This window comes from Fukomys damarensis, unplaced genomic scaffold, assembly GCF_012274545.1.
Source record: "Fukomys damarensis isolate Sample0158 unplaced genomic scaffold, DMR_v1.0_HiC HiC_scaffold_23, whole genome shotgun sequence".
NCBI classification, from domain to species: domain Eukaryota; kingdom Metazoa; phylum Chordata; class Mammalia; order Rodentia; family Bathyergidae; genus Fukomys; species Fukomys damarensis.
The window spans coordinates 23,029,121-23,049,879 of NW_022900935.1; the positions used below are offsets into that span (position 1 = coordinate 23,029,121).

Genomic DNA, 20,759 nt, shown 5'->3' on the forward strand with positions numbered 1-20,759 from the left:
GACTGAGGCATCAGGTCTTGAAGCAGAACACCCAGTGCACTCACTGAGGACCAGAAGTGGGCAGTCACCCTAGCAGCTTTGACCTAGGGTTCTGGTTCTGCTCCACAGACAGGCAACACACCAAGGGACCAAAGGGACCAAGACAAACCGGCAAAGGTAAAGCTCTGCTCCAAGCACCCGCTACAGCCCTGTCTGTATTTGCAGCCCGCACGCATCACAATGGGCATTCAGACATGGGATGATGCAAGGGCTGATGCGTGAGATGGATGCTGGAACAGTTCCAGCATAAGCCCATCACTCATTTTACTCTTGCGGTAACCTGAGTAAGCAGAAGAGCCTCCTGAGAAAATGAAAAAACTACCTCGAATCCCTACAGCTCGACCCAAGCCTCCTCCTCCTTCTATTCCTCCACCCTCTCAACCTCCAACCCGTTTTCCTCCCGTCTTCTCAGACTTTCAATCCTCATCCTACTCTCCACCGTAACCCACCTCTTTCTGTTTTCTGCCCCCTAGATTCCCTCCCCTTCCCGCTACCCTGCCTTAAAAGTTTCCCAGACCTACTCTTCCTCTGGTCTACCCAGACCCCCAACTCGCTGTGGTTTTCATGTTCCTGCAAATCCCCCATCCAAAAACTCCTTTATCTTTTCCCCCACTCCACCTCATAGCCCTTCTTTCTAGTTCCCAATCTCAAGTTCCCACCAAAAAGCCAGCCACCCACCACCAGCCTGGATCCATGGCAGAAATCACCTGGGAGGTGGTTTATTCACCCATAGGTGACTCAGATTCACTGGGATTGTGGATTCAGAGCACCCCATCTGGTGACCACATGGAATGCCAGATAAGAACAAGCAACTTGGGCTGGAGCGTGTCTCAGGTTAGTTACATGGACCTTTATCTGACCATACAGATGCTGGGCATCTTAGTACTGTCTCTATTTTCCCTTCATCCTGTCTTATTCATGCTTTTCAGTTTCCAGGGACACCTCTGGCAACATCTGTTCCAGAGAATCAGTCTCTTTCCTTGTCAGCCTGGTCAGTCAGACTATAGGTTGAATCCAAGAAGACAGGAAAGACCTGGTTGGAGAGACGAAGAGTGATGATCCTTCAAAGGGAGGAGGAGAAAGGGCAGCAGGTCTAAATTTATTGAATAAGGCAGTATTGTAGCGAAATTATTCTGTGACATTTATGAATGTGAGTCATGAATCAGCTAAAGCCCAAAAGGAAGGATTTACTCAAGGTAGAAGCAACACAAGTGGCATTTGTAGTAGAGGAAAGAGAATGGGCTCAATTCTGAAAACAGTCAGGAAAAGTGGGAGTTTGTAGCTAAGGACGGAAGGTTAAGAGTCAATAGGAGGAAAATTAAAAAGAAGAAATGTTAGAGATAAAGGGGATTCAGACTAAATTGACCGAACAGGATTCTGATCGAAGGCCGGCTAGTGTGATTAGACAACATCCGGGGCATGGTGGAGAATGAGGAACTGTGGGGGTGATCAGATATTGAGGGTGGGGTTTTTGTTAGACTCACTTTGTAGGATATTTCCTAAAAGCAGTTATAAGCACAGAAGCCCCCTATCAGGTCGAGCTGAAAAAGGGCTCAGGGCATCGTGAGTAGTGTGTGATCAATGAGAAAATCTTTTGTCAACAAAGAATGAAGGCACCAAGGAAGAGAAGGTTGTGGTAAAGACAGAAAGTATCCATGTTAGATAATTGGATGACTAAGAAAATATTACAAAGCATAAGTTACCTTGCCCTTTCTCTTTTTTCCTAAGGAGTACATCCCTGGCTCCTATGGGTGAAAAGTGTGGAAACATCACAGCTTTGACCTTCCAGGACATCGGCGGCAAGCTCAGCACACGTGACAGGAAGGACAAGTGTGGCTGGCCCAGCCAGGCCTGCACTACTCAGACCATCCTGGTCCTCGCAGATAGAGACTGCATTTGACTGAGTTGCAGGCGGTCTGCAAATATTTCATTCCTGTGCAAATACTGCATTCCTGTGCACACACTGCATTCCTGTTCATCATTATGGAAGTGTGGACACTGCCACCACATGGTGCTGGAGGAAATTTTAGATATTATTACCAACCCAAACTATAGAGAAGGTGTTTCAGAACCATTAGAGGCGAGAAGCTGCAGTTCCAGAGTGACGTGGCCTGTGCAGAGGAGTCTTGATGGCCTGACGCGGCTTTCTCTGTCCCCCTGGAGGACTTCTCTCATTCAGTGAGCATCACTGGAGTTCAGTATGGAGACACCTGATGGGGCACACTCATTGAGCACTTCTTAGCTTTATGTCTGTTTACATTTTCTGTACATGTGCCCCTTGAATTAATTGTACAGAGTAATTAAAAGCTCTTTACAATTTATAGGTCAGATTGTTCACTCTTACTCGCTTCTCTGTGCCACTCCAAAAATTCATATCCCCTGCCTTGTACAACTAACGCACACACAGGACCTCCCCGCTGTGAGCTCATCTGCAGGAAGAGTCTGTGTAATGGCTCCACTAGACAGTAGGAAGTTGCGTGCCCCTGCTTTGCATGGGTTATTTCCTTCAACACCCCGAGACTTTCCATGTAAATTTCACAAGCGGAATTGATCAAGGAAAAACATCTGCTGACATACAAAAGGAGAAGGGGCACTGATTTAAGCGTAGGTCCATATGACTCATATGTTTTGTCACACCGCATAGGGTTCCTTCCATTCTGCATTATCTCAGTTTACCAGCTTGAACTACTTCAGAGTCTCTAATGACAATGCATTACAAAGCCAACAGACAGAAGTTAGGGCAGGATGACCGCCACACACAGATTCCAGCAGGGGCTCAGGGGAGGACTTGCACTACCTTCCTCAGCCTGGGATCATGTGGCAAGATCAGGAGGATTGGGGGCTGAGGATGCACCTTTCTCTAAGGTCATCTAGTGCTTGTGGTGTTCAGGGAGGCTTCATGTTGCAAACATCTAGCTAAGCGATGATTTAATTGGAGAGTATGTGTCAGTGACTCCTGGATTCTGTCTTCCAGTTTCCATCCATTTTTAGACCATGGACTCTTGGTCCCACCTCTGTCGTCCTGTATATCTTCTTGTGTGTGTCTCTGTGTACACTGACTCTTGCTGACTTACCCACTCTGTCTACTCTGGATAAATCTCCTGTATCCTGGTCCATCCTGCTGCCCTTAGGTGAAGAGTCCCTTTTTTTCTCCTTCCTCCCCTCCTACTTGTTTTGTCTCCCCGGATTTTCTAGATGTTTCTAGGCTCTAACCCTATTGGTCTCCTGCTAATGCAGACCCCATGCCCTTGGAGAAGAATATTCCCACTTACACAATGCCCAAGAGACAATCCTCTCTCCTCCTCCAAAGCAAAACTCTGGTCTGTTGGGACTGCCTGAATGGGGTAGGGGAGAATCTTTGGGGAATTGTCAGCTCTAGCCAACTTGTCTAGCCTCTGGCCTCTCATTAGGATGTCTCTTATGCAGCCTTCTGGGAAGATAGGACTGCTCTATGGGGTGAAGTGGACAAAAGGGGAAATACACACACACCATACTGAGCACCACCATCTGACCATTCATCGATGTGTAGGGGCAGCCCCTGGAGATTTAGGAACAATCCTGGGATCATCTTCTTTCTCCATTGGTCTGATGTGCTGCCTGCTCCAACTTTACTTATCTTGCTTTTTATGTTTTGGAAGGCAGCTATGCTCACCACCATACCACCAAAGCAGATGTGCTTTTTATGTCTCGATTTCTGCTCCTCCTGACATCTTTCACTGAGTTCCTCCACTAGAGGAGGCAGGGATGAGGCTATCCACTGGGTGAGTAAACAGGGCAGGGTATAGAGAAAGAGGATCTGTTATCCACCAAGTCAGCCTACCACATTCTTCCCATTGATAAGAGTGCAATAGTTAACTGGTTGGGTCAATTTGAGTAAGAAATGCCCAACTAAATCGGATGAGCATAGTTCTAGGTGCTTGAAGGCATTTATTGAAGACAGAAGACCCTGAGTTAGAGTGGCACCAAACAATAGTGTTGTCACCTCAATGGAATAAAAGGGAAATGAAAAAGGAAGATTTCCTCCTTTTTCTTTGGAGGAGATCCAAGTCTTCACCTTCACGTTGGTCATTGTCTCCGGACTCCCAGTGCAGCCTTCCAGCATGGACCCATTTGCTGCTAGTGCAGGCCCTTCTGCCTACCGATATGGACTCAGTTGGAGCAGTAGAGTGAGCTCCAGGCCTTCAACTGGATCCACTAGATCTCCAGTGTGAGACAGACATTTTGCATTCTCCCACACCGGAATGTGCAGGCTGCCACTGGAAGACTATCTTGAAAAATCCTTATATATTTGTCTATCTTGCATGAAAACTGTATCTCTAGTAGGCACTGACTAATACAATGAGTATTCTATATGCTTCAGCAACCTATGTGATCAGGCCAAGGTGTTACCTCTTTTCCTCATCTGTAAAATGGGTATGTCAATAATGGTCACTAACAATGCCGGAACAACTTTACCTTTTCCTGTGGCAGCTGTGAGTTCTGATTGAAGGGATGACATCTATGCTCATTTTTAAGTCTTTCAACTATTACCCAGGTGTTAGGGTACAATAAAGTAATGAATGAGAAGGGCTTGTTCCAAATATATAAGAAGCTGGTAGTACTATAATTGTTATTATTTGTAAGTTATAGCAAGGACAAGAGTTAATAGAAGTGGATAAGTACACATTAATATTTACTACAACTAATACTCAACCCTTCCTTCCCCCATGGACTTGTGGCCTGGTTACTGAAGGGTTGTGATTTCTTTTTATTCATTTGCCTGTGTGTGTGTGTGTGTGTGTGTGTGTGTGTGTGTGTGATTTCTAGTATAAGTGATTTTGCACCTTGACTAATTGTGATTTCTTTTTATTCATTTGCCTGTGTGTGTGTGTGTGTGTGTGTGTGTGTGTGATTTCTAGTATAAGTGATTTTGCACCTTGACTTCTGTAAACAGGAGGGAAAATTATAAGGAGAAAAAATATATAAGCACCTTTGTCCTGGTTCCCTGGTGTCTACTGCTATGTATTGATGTCATGACGTTCCATGACAGGTATTTAATAAGGAGGTTCATTGGGCCACTGGACCCAAGACCCCAGATACACAGCATGTAACACTACAAAGCTATAAAAATAAAAACAGTATGGTACTGGCAAAAATACATGACAAAACAAAAAACTACAACAGCTACCACCAACAAAAGCAGGCTGGGGTGGAATGGCCAGAGAACAATGCAACAGAAGAGAAGATGCAGAAACAACTTCAAGAACACTCAGCCACCTTACCTTTGACAAAGAGGCCAAACATGTTCACTGGAATAAAGTTTCTTTAATAAATGGTTCTGGGAAAACTGGCTAATACAGGGGAAACGCTTAAACCATTGTTACAGGAGAAGACTTCCTGAATAGACCCCCCCCAAAGCACAGGAATTAATACCAAATCTCAATAAATGAGATGACACGAAATTAGAGAGCCTTCAACACAGCAAAGGCAAAAATTAACAGAGTTAAAAGACAACCCACAGAAAGAGAAAATCTCTCAAGCTGGTGGACTCAAGAATAAAACTTTGACACAACTGCTAACTTTGCACAGCCAAAGAGACTGTTCAAGATACAAAAGTTTCAGGCCTAGGGAAATAGTGGCAAGTAGCACAAGTTTCTAAGGAGAAAGAGATTTTCTAGTAGAACAGGTTCATTGTATCACAGGACTTAGAAGAGGGGAAATCTATATTCCACATCCCCACCCTGAATACCTTATATTCTGAAAAAATGATCATGCTGTACTTCAGACACGGGGGAAACAGTGTCCTCCTCAAGGGAAACCAGTTTATAGTTTTAGCCCAGAGATGCAAGAACAGTTAGGGAAGAAGCAAAAGAAACAGGAAAGTTGGATCATAATCCTGGACTGAAACAGGGTACAACTGTGTGTGTTTTGTTAAGGATGGGAGGAAGTGGTGTATGGTTGCTTGAGAAAAATCAGAACATTACAGTGCTCAGTGTTCAGCAGAGAAGAAGGGATCAAGGGCTTTTGATTTGGATGGTGATCAAAGAATGCAGGAATGTTAAGGAGACAGAGTTGCTGCCACAGAGGAAAAACTCAGTTCCAAGCCACCCGCTACAGCCCCATCTGGATGCACAGGCGGGCCGGCTGTCTGGCAGAGCTCCACACCATCTGTGCCCACTGCTCTGAGCCCTCTGCTTCCCACCCAGGGCCTCATCCTGCTGCTGTTTCATCACCACCTGCCCGTGACAGTTTCCCCTCTGCTCCTCAGCGTCCTCCACGCTGGTGAACATGGACACGAGCAACACCAGCCCTGCTCTTATTAATCCCTTGTTCTTTCAACAACAGAAGTGATGGTAACAGCTCTAGTAGGGTGAGTAGACTGGACACTACCTTCTTCCCCTCATCAGAGTCCTGCTTCAGGACTGCTGTCCTGGACCCCAAGCACCCACCCCTGTCCTAACCCTCTGGGTCAGTTTGCGTCTACTGAGGGGCAGCCCTGCGGGCCTTTCCAAGATCAGAGGCTAACAGCACAGCCTCGTGTCTTCTCTTTGCTCTTTCCCTTCATCACTTATACACTTGGACACTGGACACTGTTGGTGGGCTCCTGCCTGGACCGCAGCGTGCAGCACCCACACATCACAATGGGCATTCAGACACGGGATGATGCAAGGGCTGCTGCGTGAGATGGATGCTGGAAAAGTTTCAGCATAAGCCCACTTACTCATTTTACTAGTGCGGTAACCTGAGTAAGCAGGAGAGCCTCCTGAGAAAATGGAAAAACTACCTTGAATCCCTACACCTCGACCCAAGCCTCCTCCTTCTATCCTTTCACCTTCTCGTCCTCCAACCCGTCTTCCTCCCATCTTCTCAGGCTTTCAACCCTCAGCCTACTCTCCACTCTAACCCATCTCGTTCTGTTTTCTGCCCCACTAGATTCCCTCCTCTCCCCGATACTGCACCTTCCCACTGCCCTGCCTTAAAAGTATCCCCTCCCTGCTCTTCCTCTGTTCCACCCAGACACCCACTCGCTGCCAAGCTCATGTTCCTGCTGTTCCCCTATCCTGTTGCTCCTTTATCTTGGCCCCCACTCCACCTCCCAGCCCTTCTTTCTAGTTCTCCTCTATTCCAGTCCCCAACAAAAATCCAGCCGCCCATGACCAGACTGGATGAATACCAGAAATCATCTGGGAGCTGGACTCTCAACTGATATAAATTCAGAGCCACCTGATTGTGGAGTCCAGCAACCCAGCTGGTGACCATTTGGAATGCAGAACAGGGTAAGCCAACCTTGGTCCTGGAATATCTCTCAGGTAAGTTCATGGACCCTTTACCTGACCAGATCCTGAGTAGCTTACTAGTGTCTCTATTTTCCTGTCACATTATCTTAATAATGCTTCTCAGATACCAGGGACACCTTTACCTATTTCTTTTCCAAGAAACAGTCCCTATTCCTGAAGCCTAATCAACCAGACTACACGAAGAAGGGCTGAGTCCAAAAGGGAGGAGAAACCTGGCTAGAGAGGTAAAGAGCAATGACCCCTGAAAGGGAAGAGAGGAAAGGGAAGGAGGTCTTAATTTTAGTGAGTGAGGGAGGGTATTGAAGAGAAGTACTTCCATGATATTTATTGAACATGAGTAATGAATCAGTTATTCACTGATTACTAAAGCCCATGAGGAAGGCTTTACTCAAGAAGCTTATATCTATATAAGCAGCAGATGTGTCCTTTATAGTGGAGAAAGAGAATGGGCTCAACTCCAAATACAGCCTGGAAAAGTGGAGATTGTAGCTGATGATCTAAAGTTGAGAGTCAATAGAAGGAAAATTAAGAAGAAGAAACATTAGAGGTAAAGGGAATTCAGGCTACACTGACCCAATAGGATTTTTTATTAGGGGCAGGCCACGGTCATCAGAGAACATCTAGGGGATGGTGGGGCATGAGGAAATATGAGGGTGATCATATATTGAGGGTAGGGATTTGGTTACTCATTTAGTAGAATATTTGCTAAGATTATACAATGACTAATGGACACAGAAACCCAATATCAGTCCTAGCTGAAAAAGAGCTCAGGACAGCACGAGTAGCGTGTGAGCAATAAGAAAATCTTTGTCAAGAGAGAATGAGGGTGCAGAGGATAGGAAGGTTGAGGTGAAGACAAATTATCCATAATAGATGATTGGATAACTAAGCAAAATATTACGTGCATGTGTTACCTTGGCATTTTTTTTTCTTAAAGAATACATCCCTGGTTTCTGTGGGTGCAATGTTTGGAAATGTCGCATCCTTGTCCTTTCAGGACTTCAAGTAGCAAGCTCAGAACACATGACAAAATGGACACGTGTGGCTGGCTCAGCCAGAACTGTGCTGCTCAGACCTTCCTGGATCTTGCAGATACTGCATTCATCTGAGTTGCAGGGGGTTTGAGAATACTGCATTCCTATTCTTTATTGGAAACTTAACCATGCCATTGCCTGGTGCTAGTAGCACCTATAGAAGTTATATCACTCAAAAAACATTAGGTCCTGGTATTGTAGAGCCTTTAGAGGTAATGCAGTTGGAGTTCCAGAACAATATGGTCTAGACAGAAGACACTGGATGGGGCCAACAGGGAGCTCTCTTCCCCCAGGAGGACTTCCCTATTAAGGCCAACCTCAATATGAAGACACTTGGTAGGCCACACTCAATGAGTACCTCTTAGTTTTATGTCTGGTAAAATTTCCTGTATATGCCCCTTTAAATTACAGTGTAATTAAAACTTCTTTAAGATTTTGTTCCCTTGAATTCACTTCTCTCAGTGTCTCCTTCCACAAAATCATTTCTTCCACTGTGCTACAATAAAAAAGACAAAGTACTCCCCTCCCTGAGCTTGCTTTTGAGGAAGGTCTAGGTGGTTGCTTCACTATAGACAACAGGAAGGGGCATGTCTCGGCTTTGCATAGCTGATTACACTTCAACTTCTTGACACTTGCACAGAGTAGAGCAAGGAAAAGCAACTGCTGCCATACACCAAGAGAGGGACCCTGATTTAATCCTAAGTCCAAATGACTCAAACCCAAGTTTCTTTGCCTCCCACTGAGTTCTTTCCATTCTTCATCATTGTCAACTAGAGTCCCATGAGTAGAAGTTGAACCACTTCAGGGTCTATATTGATTATACAAGGTTAAAATGTGATGTTTAGGATAGGATGCAAGCCACAAGTAGTATTCCAGCAGTGGAGTCAGTCTTTGTATTGGCTGCCAAAGTTGCACTCTATCCAGAGAATAATCTTTTGTTAAAAAACAAAATTACAAGAAATCTCTGTGTCTTTAAAAACACTGACCCAAGATTTCTCAATTAACCCCACATAGAAAAGGATGGTGCAATGTTCCTTTCAGTACTCTTTAAGGCTTAAATATGTATCTGAGACCATCTGGAAGCACTTTATGAACAGTTCCTTGGCATATAGCTTCTTAAAGTTAGCTATAACCTGCTGGTCTATGGGCTGCAGTAGAGGAGTTGCATTAGGTGGGAGGAACTCAACTGATATCCATGGGAATTCTTCAGCCAATTCTTCTTCCAAATCTCATGAGTGAGCATTGTCCATGATGAGGAGAGCTTTAAATGGTAAACCTTTGCCCTTTAGATATTTCTTAACAGCAGGACAGAAAACTTCCCTGACCCACTCAAGAAAAAGTGTTACCCAGGCTTTTGTGTTAGATCTTCACATGACCCCTAGCCTAGTCATGACTTTATGTTTTTGAATACTCTAGGGGTCTCAAAGTGATAAACCAAGAGAGGTTTTTATCTTGAGATCACCACTCTCATTGGCGCATAAGGTTAGCCTATTCTTCATAGGGTTGTGGCCTGGCATTTTCTTCTCTTCCTAGTAATGTATTTTCCTCCTGGGCATTTTCTTTCAGAAAGGGCCAGTTCCATCGCAGCTGAAAACTTGATAAAACCAAAAGCCATTTCTCTGTGTCATTGTCTCAAAGTGGTATATGTAATTTTCAGCAGCCCTTTTATCAGCACTGGCTGCTTCACCATGTCTAGTTATGCTATGAACTCCAGTTCTTGCTTTAAAATTGTGAAACCATCCCTACTGGTATAAAATGTTTCACTATTATCACTGGTTGATGGATTATCCTTTACTAGATCTGCATTTATAGCCTTAGCTTTTTCAGAAACTATAAACTCAGATAGGCTATAACCTGCCAACTGCCTTTCATTTATCCATACTAATAATAGCCTTACTACCTCATCTAACACTACTGATCATGACTTACTAATTTGAGTGACACCTTTAGCAACACTGGCTTCCTTATCAAATCTTTTCTCTATGAGATTGTCAAGATAATAGATTTGACATGCTGTATATATTAGTGAGATCAGTCACATAAATGCCACTCTCATTTTTCTCCACAATATCCTTCTTCTTTTCTATTGTAATTGCTTTCTTTCCCTTCCCTTCCTTTCTTAGCTTCTTTTCTAGCTTTTTGGGGGCCATTTTGATAGCAGTAATTATAGTGATTATATAAAGCACTGACTGAAATCACATCCACAAATGTACATCTGGGCTCAGACTGACACTTAGGTATGCTTACATAAGCTTTTCTGGCATCATGGGTCTTTGTTTGTAATCACATAAGCAGTTGGCATTCAGGACATAACTGAAATCTTTGGTCATAAGTTAAAACTAAAATTCTGCTTGTAACCCAAGTTGTTTGTATGTGAGGCTGGTCATAACTCAAGGGTTCACTGTTGTTCTACTGACACCAAAGGGTAAGCAGATAGTCAGCTAATTAGTATCTGTCACAACAAAGCTGACTGCAAAATAGAAACAAGAAAAAAAGACACTATCATTAAATCTTAGAAAAAGTTGGACAGGAATCAAGAAATAATGTTTTCTTTGTTGCATAGAATTAAAGAAAGTGTAAGGTTTTCTTCTTTCTGCCTTTCCATGTTTATTAACTCTTTTGATGAACATGGATTAGTTTTCAAACTCAAACAGGAGGACTCTAGCAGAGATTATCCTAAGCATAATGGAGTCTACAACAGAACAACCTCTGAACTTAGCATCAGGATTCTCTATTTCCTAATAGGACTGTACCATTTGTAGCTCAGGTGGAAACCTGAAGAACAACTCCAGATTCCTCTAATGTCTAGAGTTGGCTTTTGGAAATTCATTCTACTAGTGACTCAAGCACCAGAAAAAAGGGAGGGCTGACTCATTCTTTAGGCTAGAGACTTGGGTGGTCCTGGCTTATCATCCCACCCTGTAAGCAAAGCACTGCGGAAGCACTTTACAATTAGTCCAACTTAATGAAATCTCAGCTGTCTTGAACAGCCTTTTTAAACTCTAAACTTCAGTATTGATGCCCATATGATTGAAATGATGTGTTTGACAGTTGTCCAATGATTAAATAGAATGATAAGAAGTGTAGGACGTGTTTAATAAATATTGTCTATTTTTCTCTTTCATTGAGTATATATAATTTATTTTATAAATTAATGTCATCCAAAATAAAGTTCCAAAGCATTACTCTAGTAATGTTAGTCACAAAACACCTGTGCTTATGACAGACTGGTGGCACTGCACTATTGCTAGTGGTTTCTGCGATTGATACCAGAGTAAAACCAATTTTCTGCTCTTATGCATACTAATGCTGGAAATTCCTGAATGGTTCACCTTCCTAATCCTACCCACCTCCCAACACACACACACATCAGGTTAAAAAACACACCCTAAGAGGCCAGGGATTTAGCTCAAGTGGTTCCACCTCCTGCCTCACAAGCACAAGGTCCCAAGTTTGATCCCCAGTACCCCCCAAAAAAATCACCCAAGAGCTAACAGATACCTATACATAATCACTCTGCAGTGATGCTTGTTATTAAATTAGGATGCCATGACCTGGTTACCCCACTCTACATCTTTAAGATTGAGAACTACTGCTGGGCCTGGTGGTGCACACCTGTAATCCCAGCACTTGGAAGGCTGAGGCAGGAGGATCACTGTGAGTTCGAGACTAACCTGGGCTACAAAGTAAGTTCCAGGTCAGTCTCAACTACATAGTGAGACACTGTCTCAAAAAACAAAACAAAATAAAACAAAAAACCAAAAATAAGATTGAGAACTACATCAGCAACAGGTATATTTCTCTTTTTCTTCCACATTCTCAGTAAAGAATGTATTTAGCAAAATCCCCAGAAAACTCACTGTGTTAGAATCTGCTGCTGCTGAGTCTGAATTCTATCAGTTGATCACCTCTTACTTCTGGATGATTCTGACTCTGTCCTTTTATGTGATTTGACAGTTATGGATCCCCGTCTCAGTGTGATTTATACTGGGTCATGACACTGGACTGAATATTGTTTAGCATGAGAGCCTGTTTGGTAAAAAAAAAAAAAACCCAAAAAAAAAACAAAACTTGTTCATAATTTCAGCTCTACACAGGCCACTTTATGTTCCAAGTTGCTACTTCTGTTGTATAAAATGAGGATATTACTGCGAAGATTTGGGATAATGCAATGTCTGATCCATAATAACTACTCAAAAATTGTGAGTATGGCTATGGTACAGAGGACTCAGCTCCAATGTAGAGAAAGCCCAGAGGCTCTGGGAAGTTACAAGACTTGCCCTAGTCATAATGATCACATCTGTGTGACTACAAATCCCTGGCTCTTCTTCAGCAAGCAATTGTTTCCCCAGAGTGTTCTTGGGAGCCCTCAGCTGTGAAGCAGAAGGTCAGGATGATCTCTGTGGTTGTCAGTGGAAGAGTCTTCTGGGGCTGCTGTCTGGCAGAAGAGATGTTGGGTGGAAGCATGGGATTTATGGGTAGGAAGAGGACAAGAGGAAAGGCGAAGACTCACAAATCCCTGCACACACTTCTGAAGAAAGGTAAGGACAAGAAAGGGCTAGTGCATCATAATGATGACTGGGGATTTGGAGAATATAATGGGGCTGAAGATGGGTTGGTGAAGAGGCAGAGTATCAGGTAAGGGTGCAGTTTAGAGAACTTTGATGTCAGAAGGAGCCAGTATTGTCTTAGCTCAGTAAAAGAAAGGAATTTATGAAGGACAGAGTCACAGCCACCTAAACTGCTTTGAAGAAGGATGAGCCTCCTATTGCTGGGGGCATGTGAATAGCACTGGAACATCTGTCAGCAGCAAGTTGCAGAGAAAATAGTTTTTCTAATGAGTTTCCCAGATTCCCTGGATTTCCAAGATAGCCCCTAACCCTAAAATTTACTGAGTCTCTGAAGTTGTTCAAAGTAACCTGTGGGATCACTGAAATCTTAGTGAAATGACTACAACCTAGAGCATATGAGAGCAAGACCCAGGGTCTGCTGGCTCTAAACTCCTGCCCACTTACGTGCATCCCAGAACACACCCTGCCATGTCCAGGGGCTCTGTGAAGGACTGGTACTCCCTCCTTAACTTGGAAAGCTGGGACCTAACCAGGGTTTGGGGCCAAGGCTGCTCTTTTCTCCAAAGGCAATTTGTGCTTGTGATGCTCAGAGAAGCTTCAGGTTTCAAGCATCCAAGCAAGAGATTGTTCTACAGGAGAGCAGGTGTAGCTGGAAGCCATGGCAACTCATCTTCTGGGGTCCCCTGGGGGTCTTCACTTGCTCACCAGAGTTAGGCTTCAGGCTCCCTTCTGATCCATGGATTCTGTCTTCTAGTTTCTATCTACCTTCAGTCAATGAACTCTCTGTCCTGCCTCTGATCCTCCATGACTTCTAGTCTGTCCTTCTTTGAATCTGATGCTCACTGACTTGGCGTCTGTGTATATTCTGCCCAGAGTGACCCTCTAACCTGTACCCTGGTCCATCCTTGCTGGCCTCGGATGAGGGTCTTTTTCCTCACTCCCACACCCCATACTCTGTCTTTTGTCTCCCAGGATTCTCCAGATGGTACTAGGTTCCCACCCTGTCAGTCCCCAGCCAGTCCCAAGGCCTTTGTAGGATACTCCTAACTACCTTATGGCCTGAGCCAGCCCTCTCTCCTCTTTCCAGATAGATCTGTGGACTCCAGGGGCTGCCTGAAAGTGTCAGGAGAGAATATGTAGGGGATGGCCAGCTCTGCCCAAGCTGTATCGCCTCTGGCTTCCCATAAGGTGTCTTTTATGAAGCTTTTTGGAAAGAAAAAAAGCATGGCATGGAGGACAGGGTCGGGGGCAGGAGGGACAACACAGACTTAGGGAAAGCACCACCATATGACCATTCCCCTGTATGCAGCCCCAGGAGATTCAGGAATAAGCCTGGCATCATCTTCTCCCTATATCAGCCAGAGGTGCTGCCTACTCCAGAGCTGTTTTTCTTGCTTTTTGGCCTATTTTTTGCTCCTGTTGACCTCATTCATTCAGTTTCTTCCCTGGAGGAGAAAGAGATGAGCCAGCAAGTAAATAGTGCACAGTGGGAGGGGACCTGCTTTCCATCAGGCCAGCCAACTACATTCTTATTGATACTGCCTGGTGCTTATGAGTACTGGCTCTGTTACAACAACAGTGTGACCCAGACGAGGTGTTGTTACCTCTTTTCTCATCTGTAAAATGGGTATAGCAATAATGTGCATTAATAATGTAGGTACAACTTTATCTGTTTGTAGCAGGTGCTACCTTTGATTGGAGGGTTCATATCTATGTTCATTACTAAATCTTGCAACTGTTATCCCAGTTATGAAATTGAAATAAAATAATAAATGAAAAGAACATGTACTTAATACATAGGAAGCTGCAATTATTATAATTATTATTATTTGAATGTATTAGCTGGGACAAACTGAGAGAAATTGAAAAAACTTCATAACATTTAGTACAAACTACACCCAACACTTCTTCTCCATGAATTTGGTGGCCTGGTTTCTGGAGAGATCATGCCTTCTAGCACAGGTGATTTCCCCCTTGATCTCTTGGAAACAGGAAGGAAAATTATAAAGACAAAAAGAATATAAGCATTTCTTTCTCTTTAGTTCTGGTTTCCCAGTGTCTCCTGGTATGTACTGATCTCAGGATTTCCCATGCTTGGTATTAAATAAGGAGAGTATACAGGAAAAACAATAAAGTCATGCACAGTGGAGCTACTCAGTGGGAATGTGCTTAAACTTCAGAATTCTTAAGTCAGCTTGCCCTTGCCTTGAGCTAAAACAGAGCCTGAGAAATTGAACAGGCTGGCAGCCATGAAATGTAAGAATTCATCTCAATTCTGCCCTGAATCCCCATTGTACTCAGGGATGAGTCTCCAAACTGCAATTCAGGTTCCTTGTCTCCTCTCTGGAGATTGCTTACAGGGCTGATGGGAAGTTTTCTGTGTCAGCCCTGGCAGCTACCAAACATCTCTCTAAAAGATGGAGCTCACCAACCTGCCTGAGAGTTGAGGACCAACATATAGTCTGGCTATAAGGAGAACTTGGGATATTGGTCTAACTCTCTTAGATGATTCCCTATAGATAAGGGGGCCATGAAGTAGTATCCCCATCAGATATATATTTTAGAAAGAGTACTCTGAAGGCTGGTGCAGAGAATGGGCTGGGCAAGGGACCCAATGGGAAGACTCAGATGAGAGCAGAGGAGAGAGATGCTGAGTCTGAAACAGATACTGGCAATGGAATGGTTAGGGACAGATGGGAAGGAGAGGCATTCTGGAAGTGGCAGCAATGGAACCTGGTGACAAATAGGATGTAAGGGATGTGACAGGAGCTGAGGGTGTCCTTCTAAATTTCTGGCTGTTTTGATTGGATTGATCTTACAAATACTGTCAATTGCTCTCTCTGTGTGTAGATTGTATGTTTCCATGTGCTTATGTGCTTATCTACATGTATTCACATATATAATTAGCTATACCCAACACAAGATTGTTTGCCCTCGTTATCTGCTTTTCCTCCATAAAAATCAAGAACAGAAAACATTTCAGTAAATTGAGGAGTCAGATTAGTCGAGTTCTGATTAGCTGTGGTTTTGCGGCACACAGGAAGCCCTATTTCTGCTGAAAATTACTATGATTCCATTTTTTCCATGCATTCCTTCTCTGAGGCTCAAATTCTCCATCTGCCAGATGGAGATAATGATACATAATCTATACTTCTCAGAATCATCATGAGGCTCAAAGCGAGAATGAATGTTAAGCTATCTTGTAAGACATCTCAAAAACTGAATTCTCTATTTGTGGCTGAAACAAAGACACAGAGGCCAGGCTTATTGTATCAGATAGTGATCTTGCTCTTTGCTCTCCCTCACATTAGGTTTCTGCATCCTATGCCTTAGCATCGGGCAGCTTTTTCCTCAGTTACTTTGCATACCCTCAGGAGAGTCAGGGAGAGGTAACCCAGGGTTCAAGAAGCCTGAATTTCTGACCCATTGTCCTGCTGTAGAACAGCATCAGGGGCTCATTTGCTGGTTTATAAACAGGTTTCACAAACAACCACAGCCTGTCCTCACAGTTCAGCCAAGTTCAATACTCCTAAGGAAAAATCCCTTTCTCAGGCTCTGTTTGAAAACCAAAAAGTGAAAAATTGAAGAACATATTCCCCACCCAGGGCCCAAGGTACATTGTTTTGACATCTTTGGGCTGCAACTTCATAGGAAGAATGTGGGTTGCAATAAACATATTTTTATTCTTATTCCTTACAGCTGAGGAAACCAAGGCCTAGAGCAGTGAGCTAACAGCCAAAGTCACACAGCATAAAGCCAGAGATAAGACTGAGGCAGAACCAGCTGTCTCTCACATGCACTCTTCACCCTGCCATGTAGCTTTTCTTCCTTGAAGCCCAGCTGGCCCAAGCACCATCATCCTTTGGGCAGATGGAGAGGCTGAGACCAACCTAGGGAGACAGCTTGGCTTAGAAAAGTTCTTTGTGATTTAATAAAAATAATTGTCTTCCAGATACTTGGCAGCTGTAGGCTAAAATCTGTGAAGGTCCTGTAACAGTGCTTAGCACACAGGGAGCTCAAATTGTGTGCAGTCCTGCTGGCCAAAGCCAAGAAACCCATCTATTGTATCCAATGCAGAGATAATGTTCTTATGAAGACTCAGTCAAGGTGTCAAGGGAAAACAAGTAGATTAGGAAGCCAGAAGGATAGGTCAGATAGATTGGTGCCAGGAGAAGAAACAAGACGGACAGCATCGCATCTGCTCCACTCCTCAATTACCAACCATGGAAATGACATTTTTTTTTTTTTTGAGAGGCTGTCCTTTTCCTATTCCCCCAAAGAAACTGAAACTCAGGAAGTTCAGCTCAAATAATTAAGAGTCAGTAAGAAGGTAAAGACTGGGGTGCTGACTTTGTAGGAGAAAAAAGAGGGTAAACATCTGGAGGGGAGTAACAATTGTGGGCACCGAGGAGAACGGAGTGAGTTCTTGGTATGTTTGCTTATGTAGCTTGGATCTGAATCTCAGTCTGTATACAGAGACACATTCAGAACATGCAAATAACATCAAGCTTCTATCACATTTTAGGCCTTCTGTATGATGATTTGCATTCTAAACTGTTGTAATAAACCAAAACAAAAAGAAATTCTCATTTTCTACTCCTTAGGGCTCTCTTAGGGTCAGGAGAAAGGGAAAATGGCTTATTCAAGGTCATATACTCCATAAATCACACAGCCAGTTTTGAGAAATTAATGTTCCTCCCAATACAATGTGACTGGAGATGGGCTGGGTGAATAGAAAGCCTTTCTTCCTATAGACAGGCTGAGGGCAAAATTAAGCAAAAAAATACATCGAAATATTCAAAAGGACCACGTGGCTTTTCTCTTTCTGTTTCAGGTATCTGAAATTTCCCAACTCACCTAGGACCTGTACATCTAATTACCTGGCTAATGCATGAAATTCAGTTCTTATTAAGGAGAATAAGATGCTAAAATAAATTAAAGATATACCTGGCTAGTATTTTCATTTTATAGTAGAGAAAGCCAGAGATGAGACAGAGAACTACTGGTGGTTTAGAGATATAGCTGTTACTAGATGTGAATTTCTCAATTAAAAACTGTCTTGGCCTGGTGACAAAGGACAAGAGCAGGTAAAATAAATTCTGTCTTCTTGAAGAGGGGGGATATCACGATGTTTCATCGGAATTGGACACTGACAACTACCTAACCCCATCAGTAACCTCAGCTCTAGTGTACTTATTAGCTTGTTACCTGTATGAAGTGTTTCCTTTCCTTTTCATTGAGAGGTAGAACAAAATGCACGAGCCCAATCAGTCCTTTGTGACTGAATTCATCCTTCTGGGGTTCTCCCTGAGCCCCAGAACCACACCTTTGCTATTCTCATCCTTTCTGATGATCTATCTGTTGATTATTCTGGGTAATGGCTTGATTACCATCCTTATCTGCCTGGACTCACACCTCCACACCCCCATGTACTTCTTTATTGGCATCCTCTCCGTGTTGGATGTGGGATATACCACCACAACTGTGCCTCAGATGTTGGTACATCTGGCCAGCCAGAGGAAGACAATCTCTTTTTCCAGCTGTGTAGCCCAAATGTACATCTTCTTGGTGCTGGGCGTCACTGAGTCCTGGCTCTTTGCCATCATGTCTGTAGACAGGTATGTGGCCATCTGTCATCCACTCAGGTACAAAGTCATCATGAGCCCATGGGTATGTGGGATAATGGCCATTTTCTGTGGACTCTGGGGTGTCATCTCTGCTGTTGTCTATACCATCTTTGCCATGCGTCTTCCCTACTGTGGCCCCAACAAGATCAACCACTTCTTCTGTGAAGTCCCTGCAGTCTTAAAACTGGCTTGTGCAGACACCTCAGTCAATGACCAAGTAGACTTCATTCTTGGTTTTAGTGTCATACTGATTCCTCTGTCCCTTATCTTTGTCATTTATGTCAACATCTTCATCGCTATCTTGAAGATCCATTCAGCACAGGGGCGGCTGAAGGCTTCCTCTACCTGTGCATCTCACATCACTGTGGTCACCATGTTCTGTGTGCCAGCCATGGTCATGTACATGAAGCCTGGCTCTGAGGCTACCCCTGAAGAGGACAAGAAGCTGGCCTTATTCTACAATGTTATCTCTGCTTTTCTCAATCCCATCATCTACAGCCTCCGGAACAAAGATGTGAAGAAGGCTGTCCTCAAGGTTATAGGCCGACGAGGAGTCTCAGAATGAGCCCCTGAAAGCACAGAGGAACGAGACTCATGGTGTGTAGCCTTTGCTGAGACTCATGGTGCACAAACTACACACTCATTTACATGACTCACCAGTACCAGTGCACACGCCTCTTTAGCACCTCTCAACTCCACTCAAGTGCTTTGGAGACTGTCCATGCTTGGCTGAGAACAAAACAATGAAACCTCTGTAGACACATCAGTCCTTCAGTTCCCTTTTGTCCTAGGGTTTTGGTATTTAACAAAAAGGGGGATGTCCGAGTTATTAAAATCTTTTACCTTCGGACATCCAGTATCATCTGGAAACATTACACATGGTACTGGAGAGCCAGCCACAAGACAAGAGGGATGACTTGGTGGATTCCTGGCTCAAGAAGAAAAATGAGTTTCAGGCTGGAGACGAGTTAGATGGCTGGTGGTGCAGCCTGTCCCCGCTGACCTTCCCAGACTTATCTCGGGTCACCCTGACCTCCTCTCACTTCACCTAGACTACACTCCTCCATTGTCTCGAGTGTCTTTTCCACAGCAATGCTTCCTCGTATGCTATACTCTCTCTTACCTTTAACTCGACCTCACTCCATCTTACCACAAAGAGCTGTTAACTCTGGTCTATCCACCAGGTCGTGGCTTAAGCTACACTTTCTCAAAGAAGGTTTTCCATGCACCACAAAGAGTTGAGAGTGAGCTGACCTTCAATGTATTCCCTATTTTTCTCTCATAAAACTAGACATGTTTCTCAATATCTTTGTTCTTAGCTAAGTTAAATAAGTTCCAAAGGCAAGGACCATTACAAGCTGCTTTGCTACCATATGCTCAGGACCTAGTGCCATGCTTCCCACAAACTACTCTTCAACCAAATATGTTGTGGGTGAAGGAACAGACATCCCACAGGAACAGGAAGAGAAGCAAGAGAGGGCTGGCAAGGGGCAGGTTGATGAATTAGGAGGAACAAAATGTAAGGAATGAGAGAATTTTAAAAGCGGGGTGGGGGAGACAAAGGATTAATTGGTTTAGGCATAATTATATGGGAAAATGTTAACTTTTGTTGTTGATAAACATGAATTGATTCCTTCGACTAATGCCTTTACACCTGTCACATTCACACCGTTAGAAAATAGTAATATTCAATGCAGGTAAGCTTGCAGCGAGCCTGAAACCCACACTGCTAAAGACATTTGATTCTACTTTACTACAACCATACCTATAGGTATACAACATGTTTGTTAAATAAAAGTAGTTACTCATCATTATGACTGTTTAGTAAGTATTTATATGCCATTTTAAGATTGTCACATATATTAATTTACTTAATAAAATAAAAACTAACAGAAATCATGTAAAATCATATATCATGAAATTTTACAGTATTTATATACTTGGGTCTCAAAATTTCACCTCTAAGACTCCGTCCCAAGGGAAAAATCAGAATTGCAAATCAAGTATTATATATAAGAGGTTCACTAAAGAATAGTTGGGAGCTGGGCTTGGTGGCACGCACCTGTAATCCCAGCACTCAAGAGGCTGAGGCCAGAGGATTGCTGTGAGTTCGAGACCAGCCTGAGCTACATAGTGAGTTCCAGGTCAGCCTCAACTACATAGTGAGACCCTGGCTCAAAAAACCAAAAAAAAAAAAAAAAAAAAAAAAAA

The 20,759-nt window shown here is 43.5% G+C and overlaps 2 protein-coding genes and 1 long non-coding RNA gene across 11 annotated transcripts in view; 2 read left to right on the forward strand and 1 right to left on the reverse strand.

Moving 5' to 3' along the window:
• LOC104869131 (putative olfactory receptor 2B3) overlaps positions 1 to 20,759 on the reverse strand; it is a 166,808-nt gene that overhangs the window by 56,457 nt on the left and 89,592 nt on the right. The gene's annotated exons all lie outside the window — the stretch shown is intronic.
• Positions 12,473 to 17,806, forward strand: LOC104869151. 2 transcript variants are annotated; one of them, XR_782199.1, is made up of 3 exons: positions 12,473 to 12,552; positions 12,703 to 12,891; positions 17,756 to 17,806. It is a non-coding gene; the product is annotated as an uncharacterized LOC104869151 (long non-coding RNA). The 2 variants fall into 2 exon arrangements; XR_782200.1 differs by lacking the exon at positions 17,756 to 17,806 and adding an exon at positions 16,621 to 16,805.
• LOC104869146 (olfactory receptor 13) lies at positions 17,896 to 19,113 on the forward strand. The gene has a single exon (XM_010634223.2). The coding sequence runs from the start codon at positions 18,175 to 18,177 to the stop codon at positions 19,111 to 19,113; it is 939 nt and encodes a 312-aa protein (XP_010632525.1). The 5' UTR covers positions 17,896 to 18,174.